The sequence below is a fragment of the Strigops habroptila genome, chromosome Z, assembly GCF_004027225.2.
Source record: "Strigops habroptila isolate Jane chromosome Z, bStrHab1.2.pri, whole genome shotgun sequence".
Lineage (NCBI taxonomy): Eukaryota > Metazoa > Chordata > Aves > Psittaciformes > Psittacidae > Strigops > Strigops habroptila.
This window is the reverse complement of record NC_044302.2, coordinates 47861297-47883184: the sequence shown is the minus strand read 5'-3', so window position 1 is coordinate 47883184 and position 21888 is coordinate 47861297. Positions and strand designations below refer to the sequence as shown.

The following is a 21888-nucleotide window of genomic DNA, read 5'->3' as shown; positions in this document are numbered from 1 at the left end:
TTCAGGTGATGTTTAGTACCTAAATTGCAAATTGTATTTTGCCCTATGTAACTCTAGTCAAGGGAATATGATGATTTAAGTTTTGTTCTCGCTTGCAAAATCTAGATGAAAGTAGGTTTGAGTTTGGGTTTTTTGGAGAGTCACAAGGGGCCTGGTCTTTTTTTTTCCCAACAAAAAGAAAGAAAGTATGGACACCTGTAGATGAAACACTTTCTCCTCTAGTGGAATCCAGTAATTTTCCACTCTAGATATAAATATTATGAAAGAGCTTGTGATATTACTGATTGTTACCCACACACCCCATCCCATGGCCACGCTCATAGGAATCCATCTTGTAAGATGTTGTAGGCTGCTTGCTGGCAAAAAGGGGATGCAAGTCTCCTCTTCCCATCCCTCCTTGGAAACAGAGAGTTTGGTACACTTGATTTTCAGGGAATTGAAGAACACAAATAGAGTGGCTTGTGCCAAGCAATAGCACCTCGCCTTCAGGCTGCATCATTCACCTCACAGAGCAATCTGCTTGGTAGTGGACTCACTGTGAACTGTCTTCAGGCTGGAGCACTTCTGTAAATTGGTTCTTGCTTCAGTGGAGGGATACCTAGAAAACTCTCAGCATTTCTGGGACAAAAGCTTGCAATTCAATAGCGTCACTACTAGTACTCTTGCCATGATCTGATTTTAGTGGCAATGTGCAATCTATGTCAAGCAGAACTCAGCTTGCTGTAAGAGCTTGGTCCTGTGCTCTCATTTCTTTGTGGTATGTAGCTAATCTTACAGCTTGTCTTTTTAAACATTTCAGTTGCTGTGACCGTAGCGTACAGACAGGAAAAATCTGTTATTTCTAGGGGCCGCACAGAGGAGTGATTTTGCAAGCAAGCTGACCCTTGTAAAAAGTGGGTCGCAGATTATTTCAGTGGTGCAGGAGGCAGATGCTTGCCAGATCAGTGATGTAGTCTGTAAAGTTTATTCTGGTGCATTGGAAGAGCATGCATTGCAGATGTGCAAACAATGACCTCATTCTGTTCATATTAAAAACAATGGGTGAAGCCATTTGAAAATCCCAGTGATAATATACAGAAAGTACTACTGTTTTCTTTAACAGTTATACTGTTACCTACATCTTGTTAGTATGTTAAAGTAGTGTCCTTCAACAGAAAAAAAGCTTGACTTATATAAACAAGTCATAAATCCTGCCCAGGTCTTTGTGGGAAATAAGCTCTTCCTGCTTCTATGAGCCACCACGTCAGGAATCTTTTCCCCTGACAGTTTGAAAACATCCTGATTTCATCAGTGTCCATCTATAGCACTGCTGAATATGGTTAGGGTTTAATGTGCTCTTCTTCGAGCTTCCGCTATGCTTGTACTGACATACTGAAATGTGGCAGGAGGAAAAGCTCAGGTACATTCTGGTTGTTTCTTCCTCGGGGAACACAATGCAAGGTATCTTGACAAGATACCTGTCCAAGGATCTGAGTCACAAAATTTCACAAAATTCCAGGGTTTGATCCATCTGGGCTCAGGATTTGGGAATCCATTTAGTTTAACAAAACTTACAGAACTTACATATTAGCTATAAGGAAGATGTTCTTCACTGTGGGGTGATGAGGCACTGGAAGAGTTTACTCTGAGAAGTTCTGTCTGCCCCATCCCTGGCAGTGTTCAAGGCCAGGTTGGATGGGGCTTTGAGCAACCTGGTCTAGTGGAAGGCGTCCCTGTCCATGGCAGGGTGTTGGAACTAGATGAGCTTTAAGGTCCCTTCCAACCTAAACCTTTCTGTGATTCTAGGATAACTCTTGTGCGCAGTGGTTAGGTCTGGATGCAAGACTGTTGCTGTAATGACATAAACCCAGGAAAGAGCTCATACCTCTTTATGTTAAATTTTGTGCAAATACAAAAAAGAGACTGTATCTGCCACAAGGGGCTTGCAGACTAAATAAAGTTTTCCATCGCTGGCAGCACAGCAGCTGGAACCCAAATTAAGATAGAGTGAGTAGTTTTCTCTCTGCCGTGGATTTAGAGATCCTAAGAGGCCATCAAAGAAACAGCAGTGAGTGGCAGGAGTGGTCAAGGATGAAGGTACTTTTCTTTTTCTAAATGTACTTTCAAAAAGTGATTATTTTAACATACAGCCTGGAGTTCAAGACTGGTTTGCCAAACTCGCTATGAGCAAAAAATAAAATATCTTTCTAACGAAAAATAGAAAGACTTTACTGAGGGCTCCAACTTCGTTCCTCATTCGAACTATTTGGTCCCCTCCTGTGTGGGGACTTCCAGCCCAGTATGATGCTGACCTGAGCTGTGGGAACTGGCTTTCGTACAGACTTCAGCAGCTCCTGCCTCCGCAGGACAAGTGGTCCACTAAGATTCAGACCTCTGACAAAAACCCCCCTTGGATTCCTTCACTGTGAGGGATAACCGAATTACGTATTACACAAGTGCTAATGCACAGAGGAGGGAAAGTTTTCATCCCCTCTTCTGTACCTGGAAATAAATTTCCATCACCCTTCCCAGACTGCCCCATGATCCTTGGAAAAGCATTGGGTATGTCTTTTCTTAGCAGACCATGGGTGCTGGTTTTACGTTCCCTCCTGCAGGTTCTTGCAAAGGCATGCGAGTCAATTGTGTGCAGCATCATGTCCAAGCCTGTAATTATGCCCCATTTTAGATTGGATATTAGGAAAAATTTCTTCACTGAGAGGTGCTCAGGCATTGGAACAGGCTGCCTATAGCAGTGGTGGCATCGCCATCCCTGGAAGTGTTCAAAAACCATGTAGACAAGTTACTCAGCGACATAATTTAGTGGCAGACTTGGCAGTTCTGGGGTAACGGTTGGACTTGGTGATCTTAAAGGTCTTTTCCAATCTAGTTGATTCTGTGGTTCAGGCTCTGCAATGATACAGCTTTTCAGGTAGCAGCACAGTCACCAAACTGTATTTAGTTTTGTGTGGAAGATATAAGTAGTTCAGTGGAGAATCACCAGTTTTCTTGAAAATGTGAAGAAATGAAAAATGGGTGTTTCTCAGAAAAGCCAGTTTTAGCTTAGTTTGAAACAAATAAAAGCATGAGTTTTGATTCTCACTTTACTCTGCAAATATCCCCTGTTCGGTAGGATGGAGCTGTTGTTGTCCCTCTACCTCTCTCCTTTTTCCTTTTCCTCTAGCTAAGAAAGAGACAATATGAGCACTGTACAGATGAAATAGAGTATCTCTGAGGAGGTCTGCCAGTAGAGTGCCCAGAAATTAAATATCGCTGTTCCATATGATGGCAGAGTCAGCTCTGCTAAGGCAAAAGCAGCATTGGCTCAGAAACTGTGGAGCAACTTGGCCACCAAGGACATGCAGAGCAACAGGTCAAAGACAGCAGCAGAAGATGACTGTTCACTGGCTTTATGTTGCCTGAATCCCTGAGGTGACTAAGCTACCCACTTTGAAAAGTTAAAGCTTGAAGGAAGGGTGATAAACCTCCTGGGACAGCCTCAGAGAAGCATCTGATGTTTAAGAAAGCTCAGGTGTGCAAAATCGTGTGTTCTGTATGTCACAATGGAATAACGACAGGAGGAAGAAAGAATATGTCTTTGGGAGGGGATCAGTCTGCAGTTGCATCCTCTCCCTCCTTCACCTTCCTGGGAGGAATTGCTGCAAAGAAAATCTGATGGAAGTGCCCCATGGGAGGGGGAGAGGAGCTGTTTCAAAGTCTGAGGTTATAAAATTATAAGACCTCCTTAGTGCAGAGGTCTCCAGGAGACCCAGAGGAGTTGCAGCAGAGGAGTTACACAGTAGTTAAACAGTACCCATGTGGCATCTTGGGGTTCGGGGCAAGAGTCCACATTGTTCTGACTGGAGGAAGCAGACAGGGAAAGCCAGGAATCAATCCACGTCCCTGAAACCTCTGGTATTTTCATGTTTTGTGGGTTTGCACTCTGTTTGTTGTTTAATAAACTGCTCAAATGGCTCACAGTTTATAAACCTGTCAGGTGTGTCATCTAAGTGTGAAATTCATCCGAACTGTACAAGCCTTTTTGTTTCAAACCCCACCTAAACCTGCACAAACAATGTAGCAGTCGTACAGGTCGCTGAGATGACCTTGCAGCTGTGAATTACCAGGTACACCTCACAGCAGGGATGCAAATCAAAGAGAAATGCCGGCAGTTTTCTGAACAGGGAGAACCTTTGACAGCACAGCAGAAATTTTCCCATCTGTAAATGGGTCCAGGTCCTGGAGCCAAGCAGTCACATCCAGACTGTGTTTTCTTGTTGCACTGCCCTGTGTCTCCCCCAGCAGTGCGTCAGACTGACGCTGCGCTCTCCTCTGCATCCTGCCCAAAGCCACAGTGACCTGCAGCAATGAGCATCCTTGCCTTGAGCATCTGCAGCCAGCTAAATGGGCTGTGTCACAGGCTTTGTGTGCTTACCCATTCCTCCTTACTTAAAGTGACACACGGGTAGTGAGAAGCTGCTGTGGGATTTGTTTGTGTTGCCAGGGCCAGGGTGGTCTCTGCCTTTGATGGTTCACAGAGAAAGCTGGCAGATGAATCTGTTATGCAATCCATAGCATAATGTCCCAGCCACTCCTACTCACAAAGAACACATTGGGATGCCTGACCTAAAGGAATGACATAGTGGTAATACCTCCTGCATACTACTAAAGTTCAGTGTTGAGACATGTGATCTTACACCTGTCAGATTAAATAAGATTTCCAGAAGTAAGCTGGTTGGAGATGAAGCCAGTTCTTTTATGTGCTGTGTAGGCAAGATGCCAAGGCCGAGGCTGGGTAGGATTTTTAGCACACCTAGATCACACACTGAGCATGCTTACCAAACAGAGAGATGTATACACCCTCTTAGCCACGAACTCATGTTGGAGTAATGTGGCTCTCCTGATGAACTGGAGAGCAGGAAGGAACAGCATGTCCTGCAGCCCCATCAGCCTCGGGGATTCAGCAGGGACTTACCCCCTATCTGGAGAGGGGCACTGGTGCCCCTCAGACCTGTGTCGTCTTTACAAGGTGTAAATTTTTGGGATCTTCAGGGCTGATCAAAAAGCAGGAGGAACCCAACCCCTTCAGAAATAAAGGGAAACTTAGCCAGAATAGTGATTTGTGAAATAGTGTATCATCTCCTTAGCATTACCAGTTTGGAAAGATACTGGCAGCTGGAACGTGGTAATTCTCAGGCTCTTGACTGCATCCCCCTGTGCTTGTAAGGACGTTTCTCTCCCTCTTTCTTTTCGGTGTAAACCACGGCAGTCTTTACATTCCTGAATGTAGAAGTGAAGAGTCAAACACACCAGCAGCTACAACTTATACCAGTAGATCCCCGAGCATCAGACAGTGGGAGTATCCTTAACTCACACCAACATCAGACAAAAGCTTAAAGAAAGGGGTTTGAGCTAATAACTTTATCTCGCATCGGCAAGAACCACTTTTCAGCAGCAGAGGAGCCCTGTATAGTACAGCTGCTAAGCTCAACCCCGCGACACCAGGAGATCCAGCATGGTGCCATGCAGGTCAGCACCAAAAGCTTCAGTGTCAGCAGGCAAGTGTCACACTCTTAAGCAAAGGGAGGAAGCCTCACTAAAATCATTTTGATGTGAAGCACTGAGACTCTGAAATAATGGGCTAATCCATCCAGACCATAAAGATTAAAGTACAAAGCCCAACTCAACGTATTAATTCCTTCATTTGGGTCTTTTCTGCCATTACTTTGAAAATAACAAGCAAAAAGCTGGATATGATTCAAGTACCAGAATTAGTGCTGGTATCATCCCTGCAGGTCGCAGGTATTGCTCCGTGCTGACCAGCCCGACCAGTTTTTTCCCTTTCCACCTCAGAAAATCCTATTTCTTCTTCCTGCTTAATATGCTGTGTCCTGGGGAAGATTAAGTTTCTTGAAGTGGAGATATCTGTCATATGTGCAATTGAAATGGATAAGAAGGTAAACAAATTCTACCGAAATCACAGTCTCAGTGATTCCAGTCAAAGTTCTCAACAAGTGAAAAATAACGTGTCCAGATCTTCACTAGGCACTTGCTTAGGGGAAAACCAGCATAAGGAATCACAGCTTCAGCTTGACTTTTAAACTTTGTGATTTGTTTTTATTTCTCAACGCAAGAGTTAGAAATTCCTTAATGGTTGTCATAATGTTACAATCAGTACCTACTTTGTAGGTCAAGAATAGCCTTGTGTAGGTGTTTCTCTGCACAGTCAGCATCTTCCAGCAGAGATGTTACCCCAAGCTTTACAATATCCTGTTTGGCAGCATGAAGAGATACTTAAAGAGTGTATGGGGCATGAGGGTAAAAAAAAGAGACACGCTCTTTGCTTGGGAGCTGTGGAAAAGTGATTAAATTAAGCCCGTACTGAGCAAATCCTGTCTTTCTCCTTTTCACTAGCAAACAGTGAAAGGATGCACATTGAACAGCATGGATTTAAACCAAGGCCAATTAGTGGCAATGTGAGTGTAAGGACAGTTAATTAACTGGTTTTCTACAAATAGTCTACACAGCCTAAAGAAAACTGCTTGTTGTATATTTTTATGAGCGAAAACTTAGATCAAAATCTGCTTAACAATCTAAAACAAACAAAAAAAAATTTAAGAAAAATACAAGAAAAAATAATTATTACAAGTAGCTTCTTTCAGAAATTTGCTTGCTTTATAGAGGAAATAGAAGTTTCAGAATTTGTTCTACACAACATTATATAAAAAATTCTACCTTATTTTTAGGAAGAAAAATAATTTGCTAGGTGAAGACACTGAATTTCCCATCTCCTCAGGCTAAGCAAGGTCAGTGCTAACAAGCTATACACATGTTGTTGGAGGTTAGCTATAGTAGACACCAGGTAATGAAGTTCACCTGCCTGTCATTTATGCCTGGTATTAAGGATAACCCAGAATAATGGATAAATCTGTCTATTTAATGATTTTTACTAACAATGTGCTCTGCATAGTCTGTTGGGCACTTTCCAGAAATAATTGCTGCTACAGAAAAGGTCACTACAAGAGTCAGATGGTCCTAAGCTCTTATCTGTTTTCAGAATTTGTGTAAAAATTTGGAAGTTTTGGAAGAAACGCTGATGTGGAATTAACAAGGAGTGAGAATCTGTCATTGATAAGATGTCTGTTCGATTCTCTGTCACGTCTCACAGAAAAGATACTTTAACTCAAATGACCTCTCAGCAGCCAAATGGCTGACCATGGCACCCTTGATCAAATTATAAATGCATAGGAAAGTGTGGCTTTACTCCTATCAGCAACTGAAGAGAAGCAGCATCTGTGGGTCTCAGCCCACGTTCAGTTTCAGCTCAGACTTGGGAAGAAAGAGGAAAGTCTCGTTATGGTGGACTCATTATGGTGGTGGCCCAGTCAAAATGTGACGTGGATTGTGTTACACCTGAAACACTCCTTGCAGTGACCCAGTAGCATTCAGTGAAAGGCAAATATTGCAGGTAAAATCTTGGTTGCATCAAAATGGGGATGGCTGCTCCATCAAAGTGGGAATTTCCCCATGGGATATCATGGGGATATTATGTTTTCTCCTAAAATAATTTTACTTCACCATCTCAATGAGATATTTTTCCATTGTGTCCTCTTTCAAAAATGCTAATGAGGGACTTTTACAAAAGGAAATTCCTTCCCGCATTCATCATTTTTCATTAAGTGCTGTTGTTCTGGGAGCAGTGCCATTCTTTTATTTGCTGGTTTTGATGCATGGTGATTTTAATTAAGCAGTCGTCGTCCGTGTGCATTGTGGTAGTTGCATTTGGTGACCGAGGAGCTATAATTATAAGCGTGCAGGGCAGCTGAAGTTTTTGCCGCAACCCTTTAGTGGATTGCTATCTCACCAGAGAGGATCCTTAGCTTTGTTCTGCATAGTCTCAGGTATGACATTGGCAGCCATAAAATGTTCGTATTCAGTAGCACTGAGCAGGAGTTAATCCTACAATGCTCCATGTGGGTGAACTCCTCCTTTGGTGTCGCACACCTCGATGGCTATTACAGTTCTCTTATTTGAACCCTGAGTTGCAGACAACGCACATGAGGACATAGATCTATTTCATTTGCTTTAGCAGGTGAGCACAGGACCTGTGCTCCTTTGACCTTGATATCTGTTGACCTTGTGCAAGGGTAGCTTAAGTGTTAGATGAAATTGAGAAAATTCATTTCACAAGTGTTTTTTCCCCATCCTAGCAAGAACTGTTATTCTGCATGCAAATGACAAAATCAGCAAGAAATGGGACTGCAGACCAAAAGCATTTGCTCCTTTACTGGGAGCACTTAATTTGGTTCCAAGGAGCTGTATCTCTTTACCTCTCTTAAATCACCCCATTCAAGTACATGAGCAAATAATTTCACTGACACCCACTACTGGAGAAAAGAGATGTGAGGCTACAATGAAAGCCAGTGTATTTCTTTCTTCACCCTGAGGGTTCAGCTCTCCGCAAGTGATTCTGCCTTCCCCATAGCAGGAGTCTGTTCAGTATAGGAGAAACAAAGCATTTCTCCTATACTGAAATAGGAGTATTCCAGGCTTTTCTACTTACTTCCAGGCTTTTCTACTTACTTGCTCATCAGGGCCTGCCTCTATGGATTAAGTCTGTTCTGAGTCCAAAACAAACATGCCAAGATCTTTTTTGCATGCAGTGCTAAGATGTCTATTTAATGGGAATCAACCCAGCAGTCTCCAGTTTAAGCCAGTTTCACAAGAGAGGAGGTGAATATCATTAACTATTCACCTAGTCTCCTTTGCTTCCTACTGTGCATACAACCATGGAAAGAGCAAGCATGAGGAAGAGAGCCATTATCTTTTAGGTGGATTTCACCTGCTTCCCTCAGGCATGCATCTGCTGCACCTGTGCAATTTCAAACTCCTGTTGTTTATTCCTAAATAACCTATCTGCTTGTTGCTTGGAGTGATAGAAGTGATTACAGCTTTGTTGTAAGATATGTGGGCATGTGGAAGATAAATGGAAAGCATTTCAACAGCATCTTGTACTCCTGCTGTTTCTGCATTCCACCGAGAACTTTTCAATGCACAGTTTGCTTTGTTCACATATGGAGAGGGTCCAGTAAGGTGAACCACCAAGGTCCTAGGCACTTAGGATGTTTGAAATCACGATTCTGTGCTTCAGGTAATAAGCCTCCTGCACAGGGAAACTGTAAGTGAAAAAGGGTGGCAGTTTTCTAGATGCTACATAGGACTACGGAGTCCAGTTTCCTTAATTCAGAAGCTGGATTCCAGTATACATATGCAGGAAAATTGTCTCCCAGTCATGTTTTAAGTGAAACAAAGCTTAAACAGGTGGCCACATGTTTCAGGGGACTGGGACGGGGAGGGTCTTGCAGGAAAATGCCTAGCAGAGCAAAGCCAATAGTTTACATTGATGTGTTGTTGATGGTGTAGGTACGGAGAAAAGTAGATCTCAGAAACCACAAAGTACAGACTCTGGTTCTGCTGGGAGCAGAATAGAGGAGTCATTTCTCATAATCAGAAACAACACATATTTCCTAGTGCTCCAAGCAGGAGATGAGAGAAGCCTCCAGCTTGCAAATACCGAGGCTGTGTGGCTACCCGTAACAAGATTTCCACCAAGCACAGTCATGCCAGTGCACATGGTGATCTAGTTTGATACAGTTGGCAAGATGATGGGCTCCACCTTCTTGTGCTGGCAGCAAGTAGTGAAAGTGGGCATTGATGAACCAAAAAGAGCAGGCATCCTGCCGCCAACCTTCAAGGCATGTTTATTCTTGTGTAACAGTGCCTCTGCTTCAGTTCTACATCCTGCCTCTTCTGGTACTGCAATTTCTATTGTATGCTATTTACAACAGCAGCAAATGTTTAGAACTGCATTTTGCCAAGTGCTGCCAGTATTGGGCTACATCTTTGCAACTGGTAGGAATGGTTGCTGTCAGCGAGTTTCCTGCTCTTCAAACACAACAGCAAAATGAAAGAATTGACCAGACAGGAGTGAAGAAGATGGGAGGCAAAGAAAAAAAAAAAGAGGAAAAAAAAGGATAAAATTAGCCTCCTGTCTTTCTTAGTATTTTCTTTCCAGTGAAGCATTACTGCTGAACTGCAAAATAGGAAACAAATTTACAGAAATTATTTCACTGCTGAGAGATGTGAAGCCGCCACAGTGAAGATGATCATTTAAACTACCACCCTGGAGAAAGTTTCAGTTTCTATGAGGCATAATTTCTTGGGATTGTGCTAACTGTGGGTTGAAATCGTTAGAGAACCCAGATGCTCCTTTCCCCCAGAGTTCTGGATGTCCCTAGACTGGCAACAGAAAAATGAGGTGTCAGCAGCAATTTTGCTTGTTTGTTTCCTTACTTGCTGCCCTAAAAATCTGTGAGCTTTAAATAAACCAGGAATAATATCTGCCAACTGTGTAGAGTGGAGAAAATAATGTCTTGCTGAAGAAATTCAGGTGATCCTTTGAAGACAGTTCTTTGTAACTGCTTTTCTTGATTTGAAGCAGACTAATTTTCCTCCACCTGTGCCATTTTTGAGTGCACTTGTTTTGCCGTGGCACGACAGGCAAGAGCTCTCCCTCTTCCACCCACTCATCTGTGTTGGGCTGGGCACTTCCTTGGCATGCAGGCTGAAGTCAACAGAAAACCTCTTTGCTGAAACTAGGAGTGGTGGTTCCTCCAGGTTGTGCTGCCGATCTCCTCGAAGGTCACAAGATCCCCATCAGGTTTTAGGTTGAGTCAGGGAATTTTTTGGTTTTCACACCATGGGATACCTTCTGGATATCTGTAGTGTAAGATATCTGCCATCAGATTTGGGGATGTATTTTCCCAATGAGGTCAATCAAGTAGCATTTTGTTTCTGTGCTGCTCCATGGAGTGCTTTCTACACATCTCTGAGCTGGCTTTAAAACCAAAGAAATAAGGTGCTTCCACCAGTATGAAGGGAGCAGAGGGCTTTACCAAGGCTTTACTGCCCCAAGGATTTACATGGCTTTCGAGGTGCATGTTTCTCCACAGGCAGTTAGGACTCTGTGAGCTGAATAATCTCTGTATCACTTCCCACACTGTGGGAACAGGCCAATTTCTAAACAAGGACAAAAATTACTTTGTAATGGAAAATTGAAGTGTTCTGTTGCTGCAGTGTCGCGGAGAAGCATTTTGGTATAACTTGTTTTTTTCAAAGGTTTTATGTTATATCTTTGGACTTGGGGTTTTTGTTGGTGGTGGTTTATGGCTGTTTGACTGTAACAGTTTGACAAGTCTGATACTAAACTATAGGTTATTTTGATCAAATGGAAACATATCATTCAGACAAAAATCCTGCACCCCTTCTCTGATGAATAAAAAATCAGTGGTGTTAAGATGAGCATGAGAGAAGGACAAACATACAAAAATTTAGCAAACACCCTCAAAACCACGTGTGGTTTGGGGGCTTCCCGCACCAGGTGTAATTTCAGCTTAAGTACTAAGCCTCACAGTATTCCTTCTCTCTGACTGTCCCCATGCTCCCTTGGGACCCTCAGCACACTCCAGCACCCACAAAACCCTGAGACATGGATTTCCACAGTAGACCATTGCTTTGGCTTCAAACCTGCCCCATCTGGTTTCTCTTGATGCCCCTTTTTTTCATACAGGGAAAAGCAGAGTGAGCAGTAGATGCCCACTGGCTGTCTCCGTGCTCTCCGTCATGATTTTGCAGATCTCAATTTTTTCCTCCCAACATCTTTCTCTCTCCCAAGTAGATGGCATCTTACCACGTATCTGATATGTTTGTTTTTTAGAAATAGGAAAGTGGCACTGGCCATCCTTAGTGCTAAAAAGCAATTGCATCCTTTCTGAAATCAAGCATCTTGAAAAAGGAAATAAATATACGGTTTCCATGTTGCACATGTGAATGGATGAGCACAAATCTCATTTTTCATTAAACAGATTTCAAATAGCAGAGTAACCTTGCTATTTGACCTATGTCTTTTTCCCATCATTTGGGTCTGTGAGTAAAAAATCAAGTACTTTCACTTTCCCATTTTCCTTGTATTTTCAGTGAAGGGAGAGATGTAAGGTTTAAATCTTATTTTAATCAGGGCTATCCTGAATATCCAGAGCATCCTGAGTATATCTCCTAGGTATTACTCCTCTACTAGTTTGGAAGGGTAACCATCCATGATGACTATCTATATTCTTACAAAAGTAGCACACCTCAGATAGATATAAATATTTTCTTTTAAACCTACCACATTCACGGTAAAACTGGCTTCAGTGCCTGTTTTCTCCACCTCTTCTCAACCTAGATTCTATAATCCCTTCGCTTCTTGGAAAAAAAAGAATAACACTTGGTGTCCACAGCATAGCTTCAAGGACCTGGGTGGGTGGGTGTTTGACATTCCAGCTGATACCTTTCACTACTCCTCTCAAAAGGTGCAAGAACTGTACAAAATCCTGTCATCCTGTACATACCCAAGCATCCTCTGGGCTCCTACCTTTCCCCTATGTCTTGAGCTCCATGCATCCTTTCCAGGGGAGGAGATCAGGAATGCTTTTCAGGGTTACTTCTTGGAGTTTAGTGTTAACTGCTAGTTGAAGCAGTGATGGATCGATTTCTGCATTGTAAGCACTTTATTTTCTTGGTGCCAGGACCCTTACTAAATTCATAGCTGAATTCTGTATCTCTAAGTATATGAACAGAGTAATGAGGAACATTTACTGGCTTCAACGTAGAAAAGTGTCTTAACAAATGATGAGGTGTTAGCATGCACTTTACATCCCAGTGTTTTCAGTAAAGTTGTGAGTCAGGAGCCTGCTTAAGTGGAGTCTGGTTTCATCTACTGAATGTCTAAAATACTTGACATGCTGATTTTGGTGTGAATTTTGCCAGCCAGTCCAGTCTTCTACCACATTTTTTCAGAACACGCCCATATAAACCAGAAACACATATGAACACAACCTTTAGTGACTTGAAGAAAACTAAATTGAATGTGATCCAGTGACCTGAAGGTGAAATGTTCTGATAGCTAATTACCAATGCCGTGATTCATGCAACCTTCAGAAGAAGAAAAAAAAAAATTTTTTTGCTGTCATCCTCAGAGGATAGAGGCATGCAGTGAGGTTGACTGAAAGCCAGTGAAATGGAAACGTGAGCAATATTCCAATTTAACTCCACAGAAGCCCACTAGTTAGTAAGTAGTTCAAGTCTTTTAGTGCCTGCTGTGTTACTGCCTACAGGGAAAATACTCTAAGTGCTTTTCCTTACTCACAAAGAAAAGAAGTTTCCATCTATCTTTTATAATGCTGTCTTATCACATCTATTATATAGCATTATACAGCCAGCCAGAGGAGGTACTGGGGTGATTTCCACCATGTGTTTTAGCAAGACATTTTTTGTGAAGGGTAGAATGCGTATATATATAGCTATATGTATATATGTATGCACACACATATATATACACATATGTATGTATGTATATACACACATATAAATGTAGGTCAGTTAACTGTGAAGATGTAAGTGCCTCATGCTGGCCTATGGACTGTCAGACGTGCGGTGTTAGAGTCTACATATGTGAAATCCAAACATTCTGTCATCTGGCCAGCTTGGCACAAACAGGGCAGAATTATCCTTATTCTGAGAATATCAGGCCATTAACTGGAACGGCTTTTAGAACTACTTTGTTCCGGTCCATGGATGACCACCTATTTGAGTAAATAGCAAAGAACAGGTTCTGGTTTTCAGTCTCCAAAGTACGCTGTTAATGTCACAGAAGGAAGAAAATGGAAAGATAGATGCCTGAACAATGCTGGGGGTGGGGTTAACCCCTAAGCCACCCAATATCCCTTTCCATTCAAAAATGCAAAGAGGAGGTGGGGATTGGAGGAGAAATAGGAGGAATGATGCACAGACTATCAATTTTATATAAGGAAGGATTTTTAAAGGTGCATGCATAAATTTTCTATGCTTACGTGTGCACAAATGCAAGCTATCATCTGTGTGCACAAAGTGAGATATCAAGTTTTCAGCTGAAGATAGGCACTGTTTGTGACATTCTAGTCATCCAAAAAGCCAAGTTTCGCATTCCAGAACAAATTTAGCAGAATATTTTTATTCAGCAGTAGTATTCTTACATACTTCAGACAGCAGGGAATGTGTGTTTATGTATAGATGTAGATCTACACAAACAATTAGCATGTAAGAGTGTGCAGTGTATTAGAGACCTACTTGACTGATGCATCGTTTGACTACTTTGCCTTTTCTGGGTTCATTACTCCAGCCCTCCCATCACCATTCTGATGTCTAATTCTTTAACAGGAGTGGTCCAGACAGTTATCCAGCTCCATGTTTTATTTTGTTTTGAGTGAGCCTGGCATTAAGAAAAAAAAAGAGGTTTCCTTATCTTCCTTGTAAATGTAATGCTTTCACTCAAAATGCTCTCATCTCATGTCCAATACAAGCACAATTAATTTCTGCATAGGCAGCATCTTACTTTATGCCCCTTGAAGATGAGGCATAAAGGTTCAAAATTCCTGGAAAGCAGAGAATTCCCAGAGCATGAGTAGGGAACCTAGAAATGGGACAGAAAAATTACACTGGGGACTCAAGGAATTCCCAAATGTCTTCAAGCCCAATATTACAGATACCGGATATTTAAATAACAAAAACAAGCTTTCACAGGTAGGGAATAAAAACTGATGTTCCAGTAAAAACCAAGGCTGGCACACTTTTTTGACTGCCTTCATTTACTACTCAGTATTTCTGTCTTGGCTGAAAAATGTAAAAAAAGCTAAGACCATCAGAAGGACCCTGATCCAGGCTGGGTGTGGGTGAGGAGAAACACTCCCCACAAGGTGCAGAAGACTACAAAAAAGCAAACTGTTGATCCTCTGTAAGAGAAAGGTGTTGCAGGGGAGAAAAGTAGGTCATTCTCCTGTTGAAACACCTGAGAGAGTCTGCTGCCTGCTGAAGGGATCAGCCTCGGCACAGACGAGTGGCTTGTTCATGAACGTAACCATGAAAGCCCTCAGCTGTGGAAATGACCTTGCTGTCCTTGGCGACACTTGGTCAGTCCAGCTACTGGGAGCTGGCAAGGGCCAGCTGCTAGTGTGCTGGTAGCTTGAATTTTAAACAAAGTCAGCTGGGGGTTATCAGTCCCATGTGCTTTGCAGGTAGATCCTGTGCAATCTGGCTGAAACACCTTCTCCCCATGGGGCACGGGGAAAGCCTTGCCACCAGCCTTGCTGGGGAAAAACATGCTCCTTTCTTCCGTGATGCCACCCACTGCTTTCGTGTCGCCTGACTGTCACACAATTGCACCACACAATCCTCATTTTTTCGCCCACCGTCTCAAATGCAAAAGCACGTCTTTGTCCCTTTAACTTCTCTCTCAGCTGTTATGACTGTTTTCTCCCCTCCTCTGGGACTGTGCACTCTGTTGCTGCTCTGGCTGCCAGGAGTGAGCAAGGAGAATTTCTCCTGCTGGCGAGCAACCGGCTAGTCTGGGGCTGGCATGTTCCCAGAACACTGCTGCTTGCATACCAGCAGGCAGAGGAGCAGGTGAAATGGGACTGGTGACATCTGTACAGATGCATTTAACTGCTTACCTGCTCTTACGAATCTGTTACCTTTAAAGCCTCCTTTTCTCTGACAAGATTTTTCTCTCTCTCTCTTTCAAATTATTTTTCCAAGGAGAAAAGGAAAAGACAGACAGAAATAGAAGGCAAGAGACAACAGCTTGAGGACCAGATACTTCAGCTGCAGCATTTCAAGGTAAGGGACTGATGCCAGAAATGACGGATTGGCTAAATCTGTTCATTATTAGACATGCAGATCACACATCTGAAAGCTGGGAAGACCCCACTCCGACATGAAGCAGCTTTCATTGCTGGATCCTCTCTCTTGCAGTGATCGTGTCCTGCCTGCTTTTCATTCTGTGTGTTTCTTGCATAGGACCATGTTGCAGAAACGGTTTAGGAGCATGGAGTCGGAAGGGTGTGAGCGCAGGCAGCACGGCAGTGCTGTTATTATTGAACACTGTTATTTATTATACATAATGATAAGACGCAAATCGCTCTGGATTGGGTGTGCACTGCATAGCTTCAGTGAGCTCTTTCTGCCTGCAGAGCTGCATTGGATTTTTCTGGTGCCTGTCATTAGGTTTGTGTGTGTGCATGTTTCAGAGAGGGTGCTAGTTAGCATGTGTGTGTGTGTGTGTGTGAAAAGCTTTAATTGTAGGATGAAGTTATCAGGAGTACATGGCATAATAAAATGGGCATGAATGCAGATGCAGGGAGGGTGTTGATGCATATGTGCGTGTCTACATGGAGAGGCACCTTGATATTTAACAGGGTGCCGAGCAGCCCCAGTCCCTGTTGGACTCCATGACAGCTGCAGAATATCATCGTTTGAAAGCCATCCTGGTTATTTCTACCATTCATCCTTCCCGTCAGCAGCAGAGTTTGTCGTTACATTTGTGTAGGGCAAAGAGAACAAAAATGTACATGTGATCTTTTTGTAACCACTGCGTCTTTTTGGGTCAAATCTCATTAGATTACTTCAGCAGGGGAGCCTGAGGAATTTTAGTGATGAAAATATCTGAGAAAGATGATCAGGACTGGACAGTTTATCTTTGGAGCAAATGAGCTGAGCTGTGTTTTTAAAAATCAGATATTTAGGTTGCTTGTACAATAGTATGTGTGTATATGTGAACAGTGCACCTGTGAGGGGTGATAGTGCACAGAATATCTTCTCTGCCCACACATGTACTTGAAGACCAGACTTCAAGTTATGCTACAGACAGGATGCTCCTGCCTCTCCAAGCCCCTGGCATCATGTTCTGTAAACTGTTTCTTATTTTCTGATAAACATGATGCAGTTAACCCCAAGTAATCGATTACAGCCTACACAAATGCTCCATTTGGGTTCACCATAAATCTGCGGATGTCACACATTGTCTTCAGTATTACCAATGATGTGATTGCTTTTCTGTGGGCAACAGGAGTTGCTATTTCCTTCAGGCTGCCATTGACTACAGGCAAGGGAGAATTTCTTCTGAGGACCGTAGGTTGATGCAGCAGGGCAGTAAGATGCCTTTCCAGTGTCTTCATGATGCTTGCTTTTCTTCTCTTTGCTGCAAAGCTGAGGACTTCCTTTATCAGGTTAACTGTTTCCAAGCTAACTGAATTATGCTTTTTCATTAAATTCTTTAATCAGAGCCTTTTGAAAAGACAGTTCTGGAAATTCTTTACTTCATCTAATTTATTTTAACATAACTGTTGCTAAGGTAAACTCTATCATCATCCACAGGGAAAAGAAAAACATCTCAAGGTGTGCAGTAGGGTCAGCCCCTCAGCTACAGTAAACTGGCAGTGACTTCAGCCCTGCTATGCTGATTGATTGACACTAGCAGAAGTTCAGTGTTGCTGCATGAATTTCTTCAGTGATACACATGGAAATTAACTATTTCCCTTTATTATTTAGCTCACAGCCTGGAGCAAGAGCATGTAATCATACAGGAAGCTGAGGGGAGATCAGGACACAGAAATTTAAAATGGCATCTTTCTTAGTTAAAACCACAGTGAGACTTGAGTTTTGTAATGCTGGGTATGAGAATGAGCATCAAGCATGATAGGAGCTTTTCTGCCTCTCCATTAAGTGCCATCACTTCTCATTAGAGGAGAAGTGTGTTGCTTTTAGTTGAAGGTCACAGTGACTGCTTCTCCAGAAGCTGCCCGTACCACCACACTGCACCACCACCAGCGGTCTGCTGGAAGACCTGGTTGACATGATAGCACAGGTCTGTCTGAGATAGCAGATTTCATCCTCACTGCTGCTAAGCACTTCCTAAACAGATGAAGGCCCTGGGCTCAAAAAAAAAAGAAAAAAAAAAACACCTAAAATAAAAAAAAAAAAAGAGAGGCACTGACTGATTGTATTTCCCTTTCTCTGTGGAGACAAACCAAGCAAACTGCATTTTCTTTTCATGCTTTGTTCAGTGTTCTGGTTGCCTAGTGGGGTGCTGGCCAAAATGCTATTTGGCCCGCCAGGATGCTTTGTTCTTTTGAAAAGCTATGTATCCCCTCCCATTCTCCTAAGGCTCTCCCTCACCTCACCCTGGATGCTCTGAGCCTCTGCAAGCCAGAGGCTCCAAGTCCACTATGAACAGAGTCCTGCAGTCTGATATGGCTCCCTAGTCTAGTTCTCACCATCCAAAATAAGTGCATTTATTTTCCTTCGGAAGTGCTAGGTACAACATGGTTAATTTCCTGAATTATGTGGATTTCACTAATTCTAAACTAGTTCTGCACAAGACATAAATCCAAGTCAAAAAGACGAGGCTTGCCCAGGAAGCCCATTACCCAAAATGCTGTGACGTTGTTGATATCAGTATAGAGTGTAAGGATGTATATCAGTGTTCATTAAAATCTGCTGTGGAGAAACCTTTGAAAATAATAACTGGGTTAATCCTGTGTCTGCTGTATCTGGGTTGATCCCGCAGGCGGAGCAGCTTGAGTTCACCCAAAGACATTCATGCCAGGATTCAATGGGTTTGCTCCATTTTTGTGTAATGCCAGAGTAATTTTCTCTTTAAAATGCACTGTGTGAAATAGCATGTTTGGTTACCTAATAAAGGTCCAGGAAGCTGCAGGGGTTTTGTTAATTTCAGACATTTTTATTCACATAGGAAAAATACCAAATAGAAATAGTTTATTGCAAATGTTTATGCTGGATTACCTACACTTTTCAAGTTGCTGATGACAAGTAGACCCACGGCAAAATAACTTAACTCTATTACCCATTATTCAGTATTCCTTTGTTAAGTACCTGGCTGCAAATAAGGGAAGAGTGGTCACTGCCGAATTGCTTTAGGCAAAACAACGCAGCCTGGAGTTAGTAAATGTCAGTATTGAATGTGGATGAGGCTTTGGCAACACATTTTGCAAAGGCTCCTAAGAATGAGACTGATGGTTTTATGGCTGCAGACATCAAGAAGAAACATTGCTCAGATATTCATGGTCTGTGTGAGTTTGTGAGTTAATCAAGTAAAACCCCCCAGGTGTGAAACTCTGGAGTAGCATTGAATCTAGAGTAGTCTGGGCTCTAAAAGGTGAATTCCCTATTGCTGATAGTGAAAGCCTCTTCTGTGAATCACTGGAAATTAGGGATGGTGGCGGGCATGGAGAATCCAGGTGGTACTTCTGGGCCACTGAGGCACTCTGTTGAAGGCAGGAGGTGTATTTATCTACATTACAATCAGATGTTTCATGGGAAAGGTCGTGGGTGTTGGAAAATGTTTGAAGCTGTATTATTTGATTATAACACTTTGAACGTGCTGTTTTGCTCTAATAAGAGACAATTTACAACACCTCCCTTTACCTCCGGCCTGCTTGGCTATATGCCTACAAACAGGGCTTGCCACATCTGTAGGAACTGGAGGTCTTACCAGTTTCTATAGTTTGAAATCAGAGAAGCAGTCAATATCCACCTTACACAAACAAACTGTCTGCAGTATCCATCAACATAATGGGTTTCTTGAGGAAGACAATGATTTTGGTTCTTTAGGTGCACTGGAGATGTAATCTACAAGCAACAGCTACTTTTAAGAACTTGTTCAGCTAAGCAGCAGTTGGGTGGGCCTTTTTTAATGGAGCTGCTTGCTATTTCAAATAAATTCTGGGGTAGAAGTATTTCTTCCAAGATTTGGCTGCCTCTGTGCTTAGTTGAACAGAATTTCTGTAACTGTTTACTGTAGCTCTGTTTAGTGGCGGCTGGTAATAAAATAAACAGCACAAAACCTCCTAATTAAATGAAAAATTGCTTCTCTGCTGTTACTTTGTCTATTACAATAAATCCATTTACCACAGTTATTTTATTTCTGTGTGGTATAAATATCAGGGACCTATTTCTGTTAATGTCTGCTTCTTAAAGAGTGCAATTCATGAACATTTAATCTATAACATAATTAACATCCTTATTCTGAAGGAAAGGAAAGATTTTATGTTACAGAGATTTTGTTAGGGTATGGCTTTAGCTGAAACTGTTTTATTATACTTATATATAATATTAAGTATATAATAAGTATATTAAGTATATAATAAATAATATGGATATAATAAATAAGCATATGATATATTATATACTTAAGATTATATATAATTTTGGTTTTATTATCCCACAGGTATATTGCTATTGTTAATTTATTCTAGTCTTAAAATCATAGAATCTAAATAGGTATATCTATCCATATATAGATAGTCAGTCTCAGTCAAGCACATAAAAAATGTTTGGTGATCTCATGGACAGCCTCCATTCTCTACCGGGTCAGTGCAAAAGCTCCCAGAACCTATGCTTATTACTCATAGAATCATAGAATACCAAGTTGGAAGAGATCTTAAGGATCAGCTGGTCCAACCTTTCTTGGCAAAAGCACAGTCTTAGAAAGGATGTCCCAACATCCTGTCCAGCCGAATCTTAAAAGTGTTTCAGTGTTGGGGAACTCAACACTCCCCTGGAGAGATTATTCCGATGGCTGAATCTTCTCACTGACAGAAGTTTTCCTCTTGTGTCCAGTTGGAATCTCCCTGAGAGTAACTTGTACCCATTACTCCTCATCTTTTCCATGTGACTCCTCGTGTAAAGGGAGCCTCCACCTTCTCTGTAGCCACGCTGTAAATAGTGGAACATGGTCACAAGGTCTCCCCTGAGCCTTCTCTTCTCAAGGCTGAACAAATCCAGTTCTCTCAGCCTTTCTTCTTGTGACAGGCTTCCCAATCCTTTGATCATCCTTGTGGCCCTTCTCCGGACCCTCTCCAGCCTGTCCACATCTTTTTGTATAGCAGGAACCAAACTGAACACAGTAATCCAGGGGTGGCCTGGCAAGCGCTGAGCAGAGTGGGATAATGACATGTTTATCTCTGCTGGTGTTGCCCTTGTTGACAGAACCCAGCATCCTGTTGGCTTTCTTTGCCACAGCTGCACACTGTTTGCTCATATTGAGCTTGTTGTCCACCAGGACCCCCAGGTCCTTGCACTTGTCCTTATTGAACTTCATAAGTTTTTTGTTAGCCCACTCTTCCAGCCCATTCAGGTCTTCCTGCAAGGTGGTTCTCCCTTCTGAAGCACCCACTTCCCCACTCAGTTTGGTATCATCTGCAAACTTGGTCAGGGCACACTTGATCCCGTCTTCCAAGTGATTTATGAAAATATTGAGCAGCATTGGGCCAAAAATTGATCCCTGAGGGACCCCAGTAGTTACAGGTCAGCAGGAGGAAAAGGAGCTATTTACCACCATCCCCTGGGTGCAATCTATCACCCAGTTCCCCACCCACCTCACAGACAGCTTGTCTAGAACATAACGCATCAGTTCCTCCAGGAGGAGGCTGTGGAAAATCACATTGAAAGTCTCAGAGAAATCCAGGTAGACAATATCCACCCCTCACCCCACATCCGCTGGGCAGGGCACTTTCTCATAGAAGGCGATCAGGTTTGTCAAGCATGATTTGCCCCTGGTGAATCCGTGCTGGCTTTTCCCAATGACGTGCTTCATTTGACTTGTGATAGCTCCCAGGAGGATCCATTCCATAACTTTCCTGGGGACTGAAGTGAGACTGATGGCTTTATAATTTCCTTGATCCTCCTTTAAGCCCTTCTCGTAGATGGGGGTGACATCCTTCTTCCAGTCTTTTGGGACGTCTTCCGTTTCCTTCTATAAAGGGCCCACATTTTCCCCAGTCTTCCTTTTATCACCAGCATATCTGTAGAAGCTTTTCTTGCTGCCCTTGACATGCCCTGATTTAATTCTGTCAGGGCTTTAGCTTTCCTAACCTCATCCCTGGCTGCTCAGACAATTTCTCTATATTCCTCCCAGGCTACCAGTTCTTGCTTCCACGCTCCATAGGCTTCCTTTGTGTGCTTGAGTTTGTCCAGGAGATC

The 21888-nt window shown here is 42.6% G+C and overlaps 1 protein-coding gene across 4 annotated transcripts in view; it reads left to right on the top strand.

The window, feature by feature from the left end:
• PALM2AKAP2 (PALM2 and AKAP2 fusion) overlaps nt 1-21888 on the top strand; it is a 255085-nt gene that overhangs the window by 28061 nt on the left and 205136 nt on the right. For 3 of the 4 annotated variants that reach the window (XM_030511673.1, XM_030511668.1, XM_030511667.1), the window contains exon 2: nt 15646-15726. In XM_030511673.1, the coding sequence (XP_030367533.1) occupies nt 15646-15726 (81 nt within the window). Of the gene's footprint in view, nt 1-15376; nt 15514-15645; nt 15727-21888 lie in introns of those variants that run through there. The other variant, XM_030511669.1, reaches the window with a different exon arrangement.